General features: G+C 34.4%; 1 protein-coding gene across 4 annotated transcripts in view; it reads right to left on the bottom strand.

Moving 5' to 3' along the window:
- Positions 1 to 20,889, bottom strand: part of FNDC3A (fibronectin type III domain containing 3A) — a 189,947-nt gene that overhangs the window by 126,996 nt on the left and 42,062 nt on the right. For 3 of the 4 annotated variants that reach the window (XM_051987347.1, XM_051987346.1, XM_051987348.1), the window contains exon 2: positions 20,337 to 20,473. In XM_051987347.1, coding sequence (XP_051843307.1) covers positions 20,337 to 20,435 — 99 coding nt within the window. In that variant the 5' untranslated portion in view covers positions 20,436 to 20,473. Of the gene's footprint in view, positions 1 to 20,336; positions 20,474 to 20,889 lie in introns of those variants that run through there. The other variant, XM_051987349.1, reaches the window with a different exon arrangement.

Genomic DNA, 20,889 nt, shown 5'->3' with positions numbered 1-20,889 from the left:
GGAGAAAAATTTGGAACTCAAAATCATATAAAAATGAATGCTGAAAACTATCTTTACATGTAACTGGAAAAAAATAAAATACTATTAAGTGCAACCCCGCCCCCAAACCCAACCCAAATAAAGTCCACCAAAAAAAAAAAAACTAAAAATCAAAAAACTTATGTCTTATAGAATTGCTTAGGATCAAAGAGACATGAAGAAGAAATGGAGTTTGAACCTAGTCTTACTGACTTGGAAGCCAGCTCTCTGTTACACTAAAGTCTGCTGCCTATAATATATAAATGCTTATTAATAAATACTTAAGTTATTTTAAAGTTAATTATTTAAGAGAAGTGTATATGTATGTTTGTTTTTTCAAGATTCCACATACTAGAAGTGCATCATCAACTGTACAATAAGGTTTAAAACAAAAACCTCACTATGGTATGTAATACAATAGCCATTGTATTAGCTAGCTTTAATTTCCTATCCTGAACACAACAGTGAGTCATGCTGGAGAAAAGGGCACAAATGCCATCTAGTGGCCAAACTGAATAAACACTTACATCATATCCTTTTTTCCACTCCCCATTAACTCTTAAGTGTAAAGGACGAAACACTGAGTTGATGCACTGGAATCAGACAACGGAGCACTTAAGGCTAATTACCGATTGGACATTACTCTATTAGCATATGCTTGGAAAATGGCCCTTCCCACTATTTTGTGCTGGCTCCATTTTTTTGATGTATACAGTTAACTGTAGGAGGAATTAGGGGGTGGAGTAAGACAAGCCAGGGTCACTTTGGCTGTGAATGAGGAGAAGGGAGGTCATGGAGAGTTTGCGTCCATTCCCTTCACTTCTCCCCCTAAAGACCAAGAATAAAGACCAAGAACTTTTGCTTATCCTAACTCAGGCTGTTGCTAAGGCATCCTGGTTGCTAACCTGGCCTTCACACTTAAGTTCCATGAAAGCAGATGCCATAGGACCAAATATTTTCAATTCTAAAAGGGACCTGAAAGATCATTTACCTGAACTCCTTTATTTTATAGATGCAGATAACAGTTCAGCAAGGGTCAGGTGATTTGTCTAAGGTCACAAACACTGGAGTCACAATTCAAACTCAGATTTTCTCATTCCAAATCCAGTGCTCTTTCCACTGTATTATGATGAAGTAAAGATGGAAATGAAATAACGTGATGAATGACTTGTAAGGACACAAATGGACTTCAGAAAGCTTTTTATTCAAGGAGCTAAATAACTAAATCAATTAGGCAACTACATTGTAAAGGATCAAATGAGAAAATCTTTGCATATTGCTTAGCACAGTACCTGGTACAAAGTAGAAGTTTTATAAATGTTTGTTTCCTCCCCTTCAAGTCAACTGACTCACACAAAAGACAAACATGTTTGCTTTTAAATCATTGCTCAAAGCCCATCCATACCCAACAAACTACAGGAAAAATATTTAACTGATATAATAGTAACTGACAGGTAGTAAATATTTATTAAATGCCTACTCTATGCCAGGCATTATGCTAAGCACTGGAGATTCAAAAAACTGCAAGAGGCAGTTTCTGACCTCAAAGAGCTAACAGTGTAATGGAAGAAACAACAAGCAAATAAATTAATACAAATAAGTTCTAAAGAGGATCCTGAACATGAAATAAAAGGGGGAAGGCACTAGAATTAGGAAGGATTGGTAAAGGCTTCTAATAGGAGACAGGATTTTATTTGGGACCTAAAAAAAGCCATATAATCAGTAGGCAGAGATGGAGAAAGCACTCCAGTTATGGGGGACAACTAAAGAAAATGTATGCCACTATTAATACAGAATTTTTTTTCAAGAGGCTAGTGTCACTGGATTGAAGACTATAAGATGGAAGTAAGATTTAAGAAGACTCTTAAATGCTAAATATTGGATTTTGTATTTGATCATGGAGGCTAGTCATTGGAATTTACTGAGTAGGAGATGTCAAAGTCAGACTTGTACTTCAGAAAAATCACTTTGGAGGCTTCATGAAGAATGGACTGGAATGGGAAGACCAATTATCAGGCTTCTCCAATAATCTAGGTGTAAAGTAATGAGGATCTGTACCAGTGTGCTATTAGAATCAGAGGAGAGAAGCTTTCCAAGGAAATTGCAAAGATAAAATCAACAGGCCTTGGCAATTGATTGGGTGTGAGAGAAGGGGGATGAGTAGAGGTGAAAAAGGTAGTGTGTAGAATGATTCCTAGGTTATAAATCTGAGGGACTGGGAGGATGCTGTTGCTCTTAACAGAATAGGGAAGATAGGAGGTATTAAAGGGAAAGATAACAAGCTCTACTTTGGATATAATGAGTTTAAAATGTCTAGCTGGACATTCAGTTCTAAATGTCTGAAAGATAGTTGGACATATGAGACTGGAGGAAGGCAGAGGTAGAGGCAGGATAAGTAATTCTGAAAATAGACAACATAGAAAGAGTGATGAAATAAATCCATGGGAGCTTCACCAAGTGAAATTGTATAGAGGGAGAATACAAGAGAACCCAGGACAGAACCCTGAGTCATACCAAGGACTAAAGAGTTCAAAATGGATGAGGATATAGCAAAAGAAAAGACTGAGCAATCAGAGAGGGAAGAGAACAAGGAAAGAGCAGTGTCCTAAAAACCTAGAGAGAAGAAAAGTACAAATGAAAAATATGATCAACAGTGTCAAGGGCTGCAGAAGGTCAAGGAGGAGGATTGAGAAAAGGCCACTGGAATTGGCAATTAAGAGATCAATGGTATCTTTGAAGAAAGCAGATGGCATGAAAAGTAAAAGCACTTATTGTTGTAAATGGCCTTTTCAAGGAATTTAGCTATAAAGGGCAGAAAAGATATGGGGCAATAGCCAGAATGGAAGAATCTAATGAAAGTAGTTTTAGGATGGCAGACATGGGAATGTTTGTAGGCAGTAGAAAATGAACCAGAAGACAGGGAGAAATTGAAACTAAGTGAAAGAATGCATGACATAGTGGCAATGAGTTGGAGAAGACTTCTTAAACACCAAACACCATCAATGAATCCTAAAATTGAAGAAGAGCCAAAATATCTACCCACAAAATTCATAAGATTTAAACTAATAAGAAAACTGAAATATTATGCATGATCTTTGTAAGCTTCAAGGGTAACTTTGGGGAAAGGGGTCACTAAATTTCCAGGAAAGTTGCCCCCAATAAAATCTTTGTTATTTGATGTCTGAGAGTGAAGGTTATTTACCATTTCCTAAGAACTACTAAAGATTTCTTTCTACTTTCCTGTTCTAAGCTTTCACTTTATGCAAATTAACCTGTGGGAAAATAACAATTCTGCTTCCAGCCTAAATCTATTCTTCCAGTTAAAAGATTCAAAAACAATGAAGTCCTTAACAAATACTTAAAGGTTTCTTCAGTCACTGGCAGTTTTTCAGAAATTTCTATTCTATTTTTAAAATATCTGTCGGTTCTCAGATCTTTGGAACTTTTTGCATTCTGCCTATATTAAGTATCTTTAGGAAAGTTTTTTTTCTTGATTTAGGTTATCTAGATAACATCATCAAAGACAACTTTATATTTTTACAAGACCCTTTTCAAAGGAAATTGAGGATCTGGTTATTAGAATAATGAACTGTGATTAAGCACTAGATATTTAAAAATATAAATTCAGAGATTTAACAAATCATACTTTTCCACATGACACATTGCAGGAAAAAAACAAACAAAAACATGCATCTGACATGCATCTTTACTCCAGATAGATTCACTGTATTATTTGATTGCAACCAACTTGAAAGCAGGGATTATGTCTTATCAATATCCCGAATGCATAGCAATCATAGAATCTTATATGTAGAAAAGAATTAAAGGTAACCTTCAATTATTAAAAAAAATTTGGTTAATACTCTAACAATCCATTTTTCAATCATACTTCCATCTCCAAGTATAAGTCTGAAACTGATGATTATTACTATTTTTTCCCATATCTATGTATATAGTATAAAAGGTACAATCAACTATCAATATAGTCATCAATACCTACATCCATGACTGCTTCCTATCTAATTAACGAAGGTACAGTGAGCTTCTTGCATACACAAATATATCATGTAACCACAGCAACTAAATCAACAAAGAGCTACAGCAGCATCTGCTTCAAAATTATCTAACATTAGTCAACAAAAGGTTAGGATTTCACAGAAAGGTTCTTCCAAATTTATTCTCTTTTTAACATCATGTTTTTAATTTTGTTTTCTGATTGAGATATTTCACTATAGTCCTGGTTTTTATGCCATATACGAAGAATAATTATGATATAATAGATCCATTTTATAAACAACCATGTAGACATACTTATCAAGAGATTAATACTTTGATTTCTTAATTCTTTGCAAAGAACTTATTTTTTGATTGAAAAATTAACATTCATCAGTAAATCATTTGTAATTTGACCTTCTTCAAGGTTGTATACACCTGTCACATCCTACAGGAAGCCTTTCCTAATTCCTGTAATTATTAGCACTTTTTCTTCCTCAAATATGACAAGGTATAATGTATATACTCATTTGTTCACATGTTTGTATTACCCTAAATTCTTGAAGTTACATCAACGTTTTTTCCCCTCTATACAAAAGCATATCTAAGGCTATGAAAATAGATTTTTTTAAAAAGTCAGATAAAAATGTACAAAGAACAAAGATCGGTGTGAAAAATATGATTTCTATTATTGTTTTGTAAGAAATGACCAGCAGATAAGAGTTGAGAAAGAGATTAAAGGAATAAGAATAGGTAATTGTTGGAGTTCAAATGTTGGAGTTCTTGTTCTTCTCAAAACACAGCTGGTTTAGCTTAGAGCCCTCCGGATGTCTCCAAATCCAAAGGTTCTGTCCTTCAGCCTCTGCCTCTGCTTTCTTCAGCCTCCAACCAACACAGAGATGGAATGAATCTCTTGTCTCCTTCACTTGGGGCTCGGCTAGCTTTCTGGTGAGTCTTTCAGACCAGCTTGGTCTCAGTGGGGGGCGTGCAGGAGTCTAGCCACCAATTCCTCTCCAATGCAGCTGAACTCTCTTCTGCGACCAGCCAGCCAAGTGTAATATATACTCTCTCTTGCCTTGCCTCGGGGAGAGGGCTTCTGGCGTAACTCCGCTGAAGTCTGACCGAGAGCCTCTGTCTGTTTCTTTTATCCAAGAGGGAGGAATTGTGGGATACGAGAGAGAGGGATTATGGGTTTTCTCCCATAGCGCTCTCTGGCCCAAAGAGCTTCAAGGGAGGTGTGAACTCACAAAGTTACAAAGTTTACTTTGTGAAGCTGGCATACTTGTGAACTCCAATGAGTAAAGGTGCAAACACAAGCATTGTACTAATTAGTTCTACTTAGTACCTTGTTTCAGGTTCTGCCCAAAACATCTTCTTGTAAGATTAGATCAACTCTAATTAGTTAGCAGTTTGTAAGGATTCCAACATCTCCCCCTTTCTTTTGTTTTAGAACATAGGGTGGTCATGACCTCCCTGATTTCTCAAGGAGGTGAGAACCCCCCAAAAAAGGTGATCACGCCTTCCCTGACACCTCAGGAAGGGAGATGAAAACACCAAAGGAAATCAAATCAGATTAGCGAGTTTCTGAAGGGGCTCACATAAATCCATCAATATGGGCCAGAACTTTGTAACAGATATACATGGTATACATAAATCCATCAATATGGGAGGCATTATACATAATTTACATAAGCACATAGCAATATAACACAGGCTAGTAGTAATATAACAAATAACATGAATCAATATGAACATTTAAGTACTGCAATGGTCTCATGAACTCTCAGGAGTCAACCTTTGGGTTCACACCTTTAAGAGATCATATATAAGAAGTTCTTCCAGCTTCTGCCTCTAGTTCAACTCCGACTCCTGGCTTCTCAGTCTCCTCCATTGACTTCTTACTTCTCAGTCTCTTCAAATCTCTTGACTGAAGCTGTGAGAGCTTCTTATATAGGATCTCTTAAAGGTGTGAACCCAAAGGTTGACTCCTCTTCTGAGAGAGTGGGATTGTAGGAGGTGTAAACTTTGTGAATCCCCCGACTTGTGAACTCTAATGTGTGAGCTAATGTGTGAACTCTCAAAGGTGTAAACTTAAGCATTGTTTCTATCAACTCTAATTAGTTAGCAGTTTGTAAGGATTCCAACAGGTAACGAGGAAACCAACTTATCACTCTTTGCTGATGATATGATGGTATACACTTAGAGAACCCCAGAGACTTTACTAAAAAGTTATTAGAAACAATCCACACCTTTAGCAAAGTTGCAGGATACAAAATAAACCTACATAAGTCATCAGCATTCTTATATATCACTAACAAAACCCAACAGTTAGAGTTACAAAGAGAAATTCATTTAAAATAACTACTGATTGTATAAAATATTTAGGAATCTATCTGCCAAGGGAAAATCAGAAACTTTATGAGCAAAACTACAAAACACTTTCCACACAAATTAAGTCTGATCTAACCAACTGGAAAAATATTAAATGTTCTTGGATTGGGCGAGCAAATATAATAAAGATGACAATACTACCTAAATTAATCTACTTATTTAGCGCTATACCAATCAGACTCCCAAAAAACTACTTTGATGAATTAGAAAAAATAACAACAAAGTTCATATGGAAAAACAAAAGGTCAAGAATTTCAAGGGAATTAATGAAAAAAAATCAAATGAAGGTGGCCTAGCTGTACCAGATCTAAAATTATATTATAAAGCAGCAGTTACTAAAACCATCTGGTATTGGCTAAGAAATAGACTAGTTGATCAATGGAATAGGTTAGGTTCAAAGAACAAAACAGCCAATGACTTTAATAATATAATGTTTGACAAACCCAAAGATCCCAGTTTTTGGGATAAGAATGCATTATTTCACAAAAATTGCTGGGAAAATTGGAAATCAGTGTGGCAGAAACTAGACATTGATCCACAATTAACACCGTACACCAATATAAGGTCAAAATGGGTTCATGACCTAGGCATAAAGAATGAGATTATAAATAAATTAGAGAAACATAGGATAGTTTACCTCTCAGACCTGTGGAAGAGGGAGGAATTTATGACCAAAGAAGAACTAGAGATCACTATTGACCACAAAATAGAAAATTTTGATTATATCAAATTGAAAAGTTTTTGTACAAACAAAACAAATGCAGACAAGATTAGAAGGGAAACAATAAACTGGGAAAACATTTTTACAGTCAAAGGCTCTGATAAAGGCCTCATTTCCAAAATATATAGAGAATTGACTCTAATTTATAACAAATCAAGCCATGCTCCAATTGATAAATGGTCAAAGGATATGAACAATTCTCAGATGAAGAAATTGAAACTATTTATAAACATATGAATATATGCTCCAAATCATTAGTAATCAGAGAAATGCAAATTAAGACAACTCTGAGATACCACTACACACTTGTCAGATTGGCTAGAGTGACAGGGAAAGATAATGTGGAATGTTGGAGGGGATGTGGGAAAACTGGGACACTGATACATTGTTGGTGGAATAGTGAATACATCCAGCCATTCTGGAGAGCAATTTGGAACTATGCTCAAAAAGTTATCAAACTGTGCAAACCCTTTGATCCAGCAATGTTTCTACTGGGCTTATACCCCAAAGAGATACTAAAGAAGGGAAAGGGACCTGTATGTGCCAAAGTGTTTGTGGCAGCCCTGTTTGTAGTGGCTAGAAGCTGGAAAATGAATGGATGCCCATCAATTGGAGAATGGTTGAGTAAATTGTGGTATATGAACGTTATGGAATATTATTGTTCTATAAGAAATGACCAGCAGGATGAATATAGAGAGGACTGGTGAAAATTACATTAACTGATGCTGAGTGAAATGAGCAGAACCAGGAGATCATTATATACCTCAACAATGATACTGTTTGAGAATGTATTCTGATGGAAGTGGATCTCTTTGATAAAGAGAGCTAATTCAGTTTCAATTGATCAAGGATGGACAGAATCAGCTACACCCAAAGAAAGAACCCTGGGAAATGAATATAAACTACTTTCATTTTTGCACACATATATTGTATCTAGGATGTACTGTGACATATTTAACATGTAAAGGACTGCTTACCATTTGAGGGAGGGGTGGAGGGAGGGAGGAGAAAAATCAGAACAGAAGTGAGTGCAAGGGATAATGCTGTAAAAATTACCCTGGCATGGGTTCTGTCAATAAAAAGTTATTTAAAAAAAATACAGGGTATTTACAGCAGGGTAAATACAGAGAGGCTTGGAAAGACTTACATGAACTGATGTTCCAGGAGATCATTATACACTTCAACAACAATACTGTATGACGATGTATTCTGATGAAAGTGTATATCTTTGACAAAGAGAAGCTGTAATTCAGTTCCAATTGCTCGATGATGGACAGAATCAGCTACACCCAGAGAATGAACACTGGGAAACGAGTGTGTACTACTTGTATTTTTGTTTTTCTTCCCAGGTTATTTTTACCTTCTGAAGAGAACTGTACAGTTCTGCACACATATATTGCATCTAGGATATACTATAACATATTTAACATGTATAAGACTGTCTGCCATCTAGGGGAGGGGGTGGAGGGAGGGAAGGGAAAAGTCCGAATAGGAGTGAGTACAAGGGATAATGTTGCAAAAAATTACCCATGCATATGTTCTGTCAATAAAAAGGTATAATTAAAAAAAAAGTTTATATGATGGCCATTTCTGATGGATGTGGCTCTTTTCAATAATAAGATGATTCAGGACAGTTGCAATGATCTTATGATGAAGAGAGCCATCTACACTCAAAGAGAGGACTATGGGAACTGAGGGTAGATCACAACATAGCATTTTCATTCTTTTTGTTGTTTTATTGTATTTTATTGTTTCTCTTTCTTTTCCTTTTTGATCTTATGTTTCTTGTGCAGCAAGATAATTGTACAAATATGTGTGCATATATTGGATTTAATGTTCAACATATATTGGATTTCTTGCCATCTGGGGAGGGAGAGAGGAAAGGGAGGGAAAAATTTGGATCACAAAGTTTTGCAAGGGTCAATGTTGAAAAATTATCCATGCATATGTTTGTGGTGTTCTTTTCTAAAACATAATGGTTCTCTGAGGGTACAGGTTTCTTGGGGAGGTTTCTGGAGGCAGCCTTAGTTTCAGTTCAAAGTAATAATCACCTCAAATGCAGTCAGGAGTTAAAATCCAAGCTTTTATTGTCTGTTCCAAAAATAGCCCAGTTAGTTTTCTTTGAGGCCTATCTCTCTGCTTGGTTCCAAGAGCTCTTGCAGCTTGTCTTTTGTCGCTTCCAGCTCCCTCTGAATCTCCAAAACCTCCAGCCAGCAGAAAGGCAGAAGTTGGAATGAATCTTGACTCCTCCTCCCAGAGTGGAATTGTGGGTTAGACTTGGGAATTTCCTCGACTTGTAAATCACTTGAAAAAGTCTCCTCTTCCTGGAGACTTCTAGCTTATATAAGCTCTCTAAAGGTGTGAACTCAAAAGTGTGACCTCTAATATGTGATCTCTCCCAAAGATGTGAACTCCAAAGGTGTGACCCAATTACATAAGCATTGTTTCTATGAACTCTAGTGACTTAACACTTTGTAAGGATTCTAACATATGTTTTCAAAATAAAAAGCTTTAAGAAAAAAAAATGAATTCTATGTATAGTTATATCTATACAATTTAGATAACTTTTCATGTTATATTACATTCTTTTCACAACTTTTGAATTTGATAATACTGTTAGTGGTTTGAGTATTATTTTTTTCCCTGATATTTGCCACATCTCTTTTAACTAACAATACCCACCCCCTATATCCACTGGATCCACAAGTCTTATTTCTTTAATTTTTAGATTTCCTTTTGAGTATTTCAAGTAGTTTTTCCTCTTTAAAGTATTTCTGTTGGGAAGGAAAAGTCCAGAAGTCTGAGGAGCTGGGTTCAAATTCTATCTGTGGTCTCTCAGTTTCATCAGTAATAAAAATAAGAGTGTTAGACTAGATGGTCTCTCAGATCCCTTCAGTTATGATCCTACTGCTGTGTCAGCTTATCATCTTGAAACCTGTTATTTATAATTATTTATCAACATGTAAGAAATAAACTGCTAATACCCCTAATATATAAGTAACTGAATTGCAGGGTAAAATCTGGATCAAAAGGTTAAATATAAAGAGGATGAAAAAATACATCTCATTTAACTGTTTCTTCAATTGCTTATCTGGATTTAAATGGACTTCTGAGCACTAATGAAATTATCTCCTTTATAGCTGCCTCCTGATTTTAGGTAATGTCATTTCAATGGAAGCTCTTGATCACAAATAACTAAGGACTATGTTTGGAAAAACAAACAAATAAACCAAAAACCTAGTCTAAAATCAAGAAAGCAGGATAGGGAAATAGGGATGATATACTTCCTTTCTAATTTTCCTCAAATAGCAAATCTAAACATTTTAGCTTTAGAATTAGCTTACCTAGTATTCTTTTGGATGAAAATTCATCTCTGTTCTGAGTTTTGGTTTAAGGCAAACCAGTTAGAAGTTAACAGAAATTAAAAATTAAGTCATATTTTTAAGTCCTGTTCATAGTTTTTCTTCTTTGAAATTATTTCTCATTCTAATTTATTCCCAAGACCAAATTTCTTATGTAAGACTATCTTGTTTGGATTTTATAGATTTCCTAATAGTTTCCCTACCTTGTCTATATATTTTAAATACTGCCAATAAAGCAATCTCTACACCTCAGAAAACAATTTAAGCGTGTCATTTAAGCAAGTTCCTTCTTCACAATTACTTTAATTCAAAATCGGAACTCATTAATTTTAAATCATTTTTTAAAATAACTTTTTATTGATAGAACGCATGCCAGGGTAATTTTTTACAGCATTATCCCTTGCATTCACTTCTGTTCCGATTTTTCCCCTCCCTCCCTCCACCCCTTCCCCCAGATGGCAAGCAGTCCTTTACAGGTTGAATGGGTTGCAGTATATCCTAGATACAATATATGTGTGCAGAACCGAACAGTTTTCTTGTTGCACAGGGAGAATTGAATTCAGAAGGTATAAATAACCCGGGAAGAAAAACAAAAATGCAAGCAGTTTATATTCATTTCCCAGTGTTCTTTCTCTGGGTGTAGCTGCTTCTGTCCATCTTTGATCAATTAAGGCTCTCTTTATCGAAGAGATCCACTTCCATCAGAATACATCCTCAAACAGTATCGTTGTTGAGGTATATAATGATCTCCTGGTTCTGCTCATTTCACTCAGCATCAGTTCATGTAAGTCTCGCCAGTCCTCTCTGTATTCATCCTGCTGGTCATTCCTTACAGAACAATAATATTCCATAACATTCATATACCACAATTTACTCAACCATTCTCCAATTGATGGACATCCTTTCATTTTCCAGCTTCTAGCCACTACAAACAGGGCTGCCACAAACATTTTGGCACATACAGGTCCCTTTCCTTTCTTTAGTATCTCTTTGGGGTATAAGCCCAGTAGAAATACTGCTGGATCAAAGGGTATGCACAGTTTGATAACTTTTTGAGCATAGTTCCAAATTGCTCTCCAGAATGCCTGGATGTGTTCACAATTCCACCAACAATGTATCAGTGTCCCAGTTTTCCCACATCCCCTCCAACATTCCACATTATCTTTCCCTGTCACTCTAGCCAATCTGACAGGTGTGTAGTGGTATCTCAGAGTTGTCTTAATTTGCATTTCTCTGATTAATAATGATTTGGAGCATATTTTCATATGTCTATAAATAATTTCAATTTCTTCATCTGAGAATTGTCTGTTCATATCCTTTGACCATTTATCATTGGAGAATGGTTTGATTTCTTATAGAGTCGAGTCAATTCTCTATATATTTTGGAAATGAGGCCTTTATCAGAACCTTTGATTGTAAAAATGTTTAATCAGTTTATGGTTTCCCTTCTAATCTTGTTTGCATTTGTTTTGTTTGTACAAAAACTTTTCAATTTGATATAATCAAAATTTTCTATGTTGTGGTCAATAGTGATCTCTAGTTCTTCTTTGGTCATAAATTCCTCCCTCTTCCACAGGTCTGTGAGGTAAACTATCCTATGCTCTTCCAATTTATTTATCATCTCATTCTTTATGCCTAGGTCATGAACCCATTTTGACCTTATCTTGGTGTACGGTGTTAAGTGTGGGTCAATGCCTAGTTTCTGCCATACTGATTTCCAATTTTCCCAGCAATTTTTGTCAAATAATGCATTCTTATCCCAGAAACTGGTGTCTTTGGGTTTGTGAAACACTATATTATTAAAGTTATTGGCTGTTTTGTCCTTTGAACCTAACCTATTCCATTGATCAATAGTCTATTTCTTAGCCAATACCAGATGGTTTTAGTAACTGCTGCTTTATAATATAATTTTAGATCTGGTACAGCTAGGCCACCTTCATTTGATTTTTTTTTTCATTAATTCCCTTGAAATTCTTGACCTTTTGTTTTTCCATATGAACTTTGTTGTTATTTTTTCTAATTCATCAAAGTAGTTTTTTGGGAGTCTGATTGGTATAGCGCTAAATAAGTAGATTAATTTAGGTAGTATTGTCATCTTTATTATATTTGCTCGCCCAATCCAAGAACATTTAATATTTTTCCAGTTGGTTAGATCAGACTTAATTTGTGTGGAAAGTGTTTTGTAGTTTTGCTCATAAAGTTTCTGATTTTCCCTTGGCAGATAGATTCCTAAATATTTTATACAATCAGTAGTTACTTTAAATGGAATTTCTTTTTGTAACTCTAACTGTTGGGTTTTGTTAGTGATATATAAGAATGCTGATGACTTATGTGGGTTTATTTTATATCCTGCAACTTTTCTGAAGGTGTAGATTGTTTCTAATAACTTTTTGGTAGAATCTCTGGGGTTCTCTAAGTATACCATCATATCATCAGCAAAGAGTGATAATTTGGTTTCCTCACTGCCTATTCTTATTCCTTTAATCTCTTTCTCAACTCTTATTGCCAAAGCTAGCATTTCTAATACAATATTAAATAGTAATGGTGATAGTGGGCAACCTTGTTTCACTCCTGATCTTATTGGGAATGGTTGCAGTTTGTCCCCATTACATATAATGCTTACTGCTGGTTTTAAATTGATGCTACTGATTATTTTAAGGAAAAGTCAATTTATTCCTATACTCTCAAGAGTTTTTAATAGGAATGGATGTTGGATTTTATCAAATGCTTTTTCTGCATGTATTGAGATGATCATATGGTTTTTGTTAATTTGATTATTAATATGGCCAATTATATTGATAGTTTTCCTAATATATTTTAAATCATTTTTGAAATTACCCTGTCACTAACAATTCAACTTTGAATTTCTGAATTCAAATCATAACCTCTTTGTGCCTCAGTTTATTCATCTATAAAATGAAGAAGTTGATTCAATGGACTCTGAATTTCCTTCCCAGCTCAAAATCTATGATTTATGATGTCTGAAATAGACATCCTCTTTCTAATAAAACTTTCTTTTCTAATATTTCTCTTTTGCTTCCTCATTATCATTCTATTTTCTAAATGGAGCAAACACATTTTAAAAGTACAAATAATGGACAAACCACCATAATTAGCAATATGAGAAGCTTTTTAACAAATATATTCCTATGAAGTTGCCTTAACATTTTTCTGCATGCCCACTTATACTTTTGCAATGATTTTCATCATCAAATATGTGATATGTTAATCTGGAAAAATAAAAATAATGATATTTATGGAGTATCTACTGTATGCAATATCCCCAATTACAATCTCAAAGCCATTGTAAAATATTACTTATAAATGTCTACGATTGTACCATGAGAAATAGGAAATTTTCTATTAAACCAATAAACACACACACACACACACACACACACACACACACACACACACACACACACACACACAGCAAGTATAATTTAACACATTTGCTCAAATGAATGGAACCAAACAATTATTGGCATACCTTGTTAAAGCCCTATTTGAAAAAAATTAGGCAAGGTCAATTTCATGGAAGGAAAAGGGATTTTAAAAGAAAATCCTATATTGAAAATTTTAGCAAAAAAAAAAAATTTCTACTTGAAAAAATGTTAAGTGACAAAGTATGTTAATGATAATTGGTATACACATTCAAAAAAAAATCCCAAAAAACCAAAACCCCAAATTAAGATTTTTAAAATCACTCAAATGTTCTTTGCTAGTAACTTTCATGAACAGAAAAGTTTTTTACAAAATCAAAGTTTTCTAGAAAAAGCAAGTTTTTAATTAGGATATAAACAGGTCATAGATACATAGAAACTTGTTGTAATCATGGTTAAGTCCTCTCAATTTGCAGAAGAAACTGACATGTCTCAGATTCTCCATTAGTAAACCAAGGCACAGAAAGATTAAATAATTTGCCATGGTCATGAAGCAAAAACAAGGACAAAATTCAAGAATTTATTGCTCATTCCAATGTACTATTCATTTGCCTGCAAGTTCTACTTTTCATCAAACATTTGTATGAATTAAGGAGAAAAACCTGAATGCTTAAGTAACTTATGTGCATAATTACTGTATAACTGGAAACACAAATATAGCAAAAATTTCAAGATGATTATTGTTTTTTCTATAAGAAATGATGAACAGGCTGATTTCTGAAAAGCCTGGAAAGACTTAACATAAACTGATGCTGAGTGAAGTGGGAAGAACCAAGAGAGAACATTGAATATGAAACAGCAAGATTATGTGATGATCAAATGTGAAAAACCTGACTCTTCTCAGCAATTTGGTGATACAAGACATTTACAATAGGCAAGATGGAAAAAAATGCCATCTGCATGTAGAGAGAAAACTATGGAAAATGAATATGGATCAAAGTATATTTTTACTTTTTTGTTTGTTTGCTTTTTCTTTATTGTGATTTTTTTCCCCATTTGGTTTGACTTTTCTTGTACATCATGACAAATATAGAAATATGTTTAAAAGGATTATACATGTTTAACATATCAGATTGTTTGCTGTATTGGGAAGGGATAAGGATAGAAAGGAGAAAAAATTGGAACACAAAATCTTACAAAAATGAATGTTAGAAGCTATGTATATTTGGAATAATAAAATACTACTGAGGAAAAAAAAAATCTCAAGAAGCTTTTTTAGTAGTGGTTGGTACATATGACACAATGTAAGCAACTTGTGAAATTTGAGCACATCAGAAATTGTTTTTTAACCTCAATGAAAAATGGAAATTAGGCCTAAATAATTTAATATTCTACTTAAATGAAGGAAGCAAAGCCCAGGAGTTTCAAAGATGAGCAGAGGAGTGGGAAAAAACATTCCAAAAAAGAATAAACAAAAAATACTGAGGTAAGAATGAATCAAGTCCCAGCCAAGTACAAATGGTAAACAAAGAGTCTTAGTTGGAACAGAGGATCCAAAGTGGGAAATAAAGATATGAAACTGGGTACAAAACAGGCAACTGATGCAAAGTTTTGAATACTTTGGATTTGAAAGAGAAGAGGAAACACTAATGAGAACATCTTAAACAGGAAAGGGGCACGATGAAAATGTAATTAAGTTGTTCCAGCAACTTTGTTTAAAATGGATTGGAATAGTGAAAGAAGCTTCAAATAAAACCTTTATTAAAATATTGTTTGTAGAAATAGAAAGCAGAAATACTGAGGAATTTCCCAGGATAAACTGCATGAAGAATTATAACAGCCTCATGAGTACAACCTCACATGGCCAACTATATGTAGCTAGCTCTAGCTCTCCTTCATTGTCCATCTAGGCTATCTCACATATCCCCCAATTGAGACGGCACAAATTCTCCTACTGACCCTCATTCTGGGAACAGTAATCAAATATATTACTATTAGTTATAGTTACTGGAAAATGGAGCCACTGAGAAGTAGCTCTACTCAGCTTCAGTGTAATATCAGCAGTCCCTCCCTTGTCTCCACCTACCTATCCATCTCCAGCTTACCATTTTTCCTGTTTGTTCTTTTCCCCTATTAAACTGTAAGTTCCTTGAAGGCAGTGTGTCTTATTTCTGTACCTGATAAAGTGTAAGGATAATAAAGTGTGATTCCAATGACCTGGGGAATTCTTTCACTCATTGCAGATTGGTTCATTATCTGCAATGTATTACTGCATTATAGTATTGTCAAACATACAAATCTATGATGGGGAAATGTTTTAATGACATAAACAAAAATATAAGCCAATGCAAAGTTAATCTGTGTTTTTCTTCTGTTTACATTTGAGCCTCTGTGGCTCAAGCACTGAGGAGTGAAGTAAGTGACTTGCATAAGATCACACTGTTTCTGTGGGTCAGAGGAGAGGCCTGACTGTAACCCTTACTGGTTTGGAGGCCAGCTCTTTAATCACTGTACTTTTAGATCCAAGGAACCAGATGAAGGTACTAGGGATAGAAACATAACTTGAAAGCCAGGTTCTGTGCTCAGAGATCTTACACAAATAACTAAGTACATGATTCAAAGAGAAAGAATCTTACTTTTAAAATACATAAAAGATACAGAACTACAAAGCAAACATATAGTTTATGTATAGTTATCCAATTTTAAAAACCTAACAAGTTTAGGGGCCCAGTTTAAGAACCTTAATATATATTTACTGTCACAACTTTAAGCATATTCTTCCCCTTCATGATTCCTTAGTCCCCCCCCCCCCCAACTAATAAATTCAGGATTGTAATACCTATTTCTACTTATGACATAAGTATTCTGTGAGGATAAGTGGACATCATTGTAATTTTTAAAAATTCTCTGAAGATAGTCTACACAAAAGTTATGTGTTAGATGAAGTTACTATTGAATGCATTTTCAATACTTTTCACAAGTGAAAATGAGTAGGACTACTTAGACAGTTTTAAAAGAGTTTCAAAAACTCACTAGGTGATTTTACCAGAAAACTAAGAAAATTTAATTTACATATTAGAAGACTAAAAAATAAATTAAGTAATATATAAATTAATTTTCACATTTCATAAAGCAGTAAGGACAAAAAATAGAGTCCATGCATCAAAATTTAATGCCAAAGTTTGGCTGAAAAGAAATAACTAATACATGCCATGATAAAGCAAAAATAAATAAATAGAAATTCCCTATTGATCAGGAGCCACCAAAATAAAAAAATTTTTTTTTTAAATTTGAATAAATAATGAAGATCTTTGAAATTGCAATAGTCAAATTGTGATGGAATTCTTATTCTTTGATTCCTCTAAAGACATGTAGCCAACTATTTATTATTAACAAAGTCCTGCAATCTAACTCTCCACTTATTTCACAAAGGATAGAAATGTGCATACTATTAGGTTACTTAATCTTACTTTCATCATCTAATTTGTTATACAAATCTTAATAAAAAGATTTCCATCACACAAGTTTTTTTTTTTTTTTTTTTAATTTCACAAGATGTGGACGCTGGGAATTATTTAATATACAGTTTTCCAAAAAAAAAAATCACCAGTTTTGTTTTCCATTCTGATGATATGTAATTATTTTTCCTTCAAAAATATTAATTCAAAATTAGTTACAGTAATGAGAACTTAAATAGTTTGATTTATGCTACAGATATAGTCATATTCTTTTAAGAGTTTAATATATTCAAGGTATATATTTTCAACTTAATGTGTTGGATATCATTCTGGAAACATTTTGAAAATAATCATCCTCTAAGTTATGAATGGTAAAAGTTAATTTGTAAACTTATTATGTTGAATACTGAACATATTTTCCCACAAATCTTTTTCTTTTTTCCTAAATAGTGGTTAGCTGCTTAGGTTTAACTCATAATGTAGTTATCTTTAAAACTAATAGTATGAACATGAATTGTGGTCTTGAGAGCAAGGATTTTACAGAATATGTAGGCAAAGGTTTGGGGGTATGGCAACAACAGAAAGGCAGTAGCAGTGAGGCAAAAGAATACTTAGGACTGGAAGAAAAGGGAAGGTGACAAAGAGTCTTTCTTACCTCCTGAGCACTGTTGTAGCTCACAACAAACTCACAAAACAGATAAAATTTTGCCTCTGATTTTCTCCCAACTTTCTTGTCTACAGCCTTCTATCTTGAACTGTTTTTTTTTTCCCCCTCTCTTACACTATTTCCATTAGCTAAGAAATTCAGCTAGGAAAGGGGATACAAAAAGAGAGTAGACCTGTCTTTCTCATGGTGAGGGAAAGGGATTACTCTCTCCCAAAAATCTTTTGGACCCAGAAATGACAGGAGAGAAGAGTTAGAAAGTACTAGAGCAGCTGAGGATGTGTAAAGAAATCAACCCATTAGAGCCTTTTAGAAAAGAGAAAGAACAGATTCCTAAACACAAGTACCTGCATCAGAGAGAAAACAAAATCTGAATTATATTAACAAGAGACAGAGCCCCATGATGGAGAGAAGCAAATAAGATTCTTCTAAGTGTTTTTTTTTTTTAAAAAACATACACACATATATACATTAAACATAAAATACAAAACATGCACACAGCACTCCCTCTAGACGACCCATCCTAGCTGATAGAACCTGGATTTAATCTGCTAAGGAGAATGTCAAGATAGGTTTTTCAGCAGGCAATGAGAAAAACGGCATTGGAAGAGGTTTTACAAAGAACAGGATCCTAAAATAGAGCTTGAGAACATCTCTAAAGCCATCTAATCCAAACTTCTCAATTTACAGATAAGAACATAGAGGCCCAGAGAAATGAAGTGATTTGCTCAAGGTCCCCCAAGAAGCTGCAGAACTGGGCTGGAAGAAGAGAGAGGTAGGCCAACTTCAGAAAAGTCTGTGGGGGATGGATGAGAACTGATGCAGAGTGAAGAGAGCTGGGAGAAGGCAGCACCCAGGAGTAGCAACATCTGTAACTGAATCTTCTCAGGAATGATGGGTCCGAGATGGTCTCAAAGGACACATGAAAAGTGCCATCCACCTCCAGAGAGAGAGATGATGGTGCTTCAATACAGGACAAAAAGCACTGTTTTTCACATTCTTGTTCAAGTTTTCTTCTACAAAATGACTAATATGGAAATGTGTTTTATCTGACAGCCCATGTATAACCTATAGTAGATGGCTTATCATCTGTAGAAGGATGAAGGGAAGAAAAACAGGGTAGGAGGGATAGAATTTGGAACTCAAAACTTTAAAAAATGTTTTAAAAAATTGTTGTTTTTACAAAGAGGCAACTAGATTAAGCTGTAGATGGAACACCTGTCCTGGCATCAAGAAGACCTGAGTTCAAATCTAATGTCAGATACTTGATACTTCCTAGCTATGGGCCTGGGAAACTCATTTAACTTTGACTGCCTTGCAAAAAAAAAAAAAGAAAAAAGAAAAAAAAAGTTAAGTTGCAGAGGTGGGATTTGAACTCAAGTGTTTAGAGTCCAAAGCCCCTGCTCTTTTCATTACACCATGCTATCTCTTACACAGACTGAAAGAAGATGATACTCAAGATCCCCACTATGAGGCTACTGAGAATAATCCAGTAATACAGCCTACGATCCTATAAATTATGCTGTTTATATTTTGTATTTATTAAGGAATTCATATTCTTTCTCCTGAAAAAATTTACAGTTCTTTGAGGGCTATGATAGTTTCATTTTTGTCTTTGCATCTTCAACACTTGCCTCTTGAATAAACTGCTGAGGAGTGATAATCATAACAGAAATAATGACAGCAATAATTTAAAGGTGAAGGGATTTTTGCTATCCACAACATCTGGCAAAGAAAGACAGAAAGACAGAGAGACAGAGAAAAAGAAAGAAAGAAAGAAAGAAAGGAAGGAAGAAAGGAAGGAAGGAAGGAAGGAAGGAAGGAAGGAAGGAAGGAAGGAAGGAAGAAAGAAAGGAAGGAAGGGAGGAAGAAAGGAAGGGAGGGAGGGGGGGAAAGAGGAAGAGAGGGATGAATAAAGGAAAGAAAATTACATACTTTCTACTCCCATAAATTAGCATCAGAACAAATTCTGTTAAATATTTGTCTATTTAAAAATGGAGTGTTCATATTATTATACAATGCAGCTATAAAATGTGTGCAGTCTTATTCTTCTAAATTATCTTGTTACTAATGTAATTGTGGCCCAAAGTATATCCAGAACAGCTTTTATACCAACAAAGCTACAGTTCAAGAAAAATTTAAAATAAAGTAGAAGATAAGGCTATAAACGACAGTCGTGTTCTACACACAAACTACATTTATCCTATATACTGTTTTTACTAGCTTCAAGATGCATTTTAATCTGGAATTTAAGGGTGAATTAACACAACAAATACAATTTTTAAGATGAATCATAGCTCTTTTAAGTTTAATAAATACAATTCCAAAGGAAAAAGGACAAGGTACCTGTTGTGCTCCATCTCCACTTACAATAGGTGCAGGTAGAAGAGGAATATCACTACTTAAAATCTGAGTTGTGTCCAAGAGTGGTGGATGCTCTGCCATTATTGGTAAAACATTAAACACCGGATTGCCCTCCAATTCTGAAAAACAAAAAGTGATTTGTATATACATCCTTAAAATAGATACATCAATATAACAGAATCATCTAAACCATTAGTCAAAGTTGTATTTTTCAACCGAAATGTAGTGTATACTATATAAAAAGCACTAAACAGAACATTTAAAAATACTAAACCTAGTAAAAGGAGGTATAGGGTAATTGGGGGAAACATGAAAAACAGAAAAAAGAAAAAAATGACAGAATACATTGACACAGATTATATATGTGCAGTCATACAAAACATATATCCATATAAGTCAAACAAAATTAAAATAATAAAAATAAACTTTTTAAAAAGTATGCTTCAGTCTGCATTCAAAGTTCATCAGTTCAATCTCTGGAGATGAATAGCATTTGTCATTATGGGTTCTTTGGAATTGCCTTGGATCACTATCT

The sequence above is a fragment of the Antechinus flavipes genome, chromosome 3 (genome assembly GCF_016432865.1).
Source record: "Antechinus flavipes isolate AdamAnt ecotype Samford, QLD, Australia chromosome 3, AdamAnt_v2, whole genome shotgun sequence".
Classification (NCBI taxonomy): Eukaryota; Metazoa; Chordata; class Mammalia; order Dasyuromorphia; family Dasyuridae; genus Antechinus; species Antechinus flavipes.
This window is presented reverse-complemented; position numbering and strand designations above follow the sequence as displayed.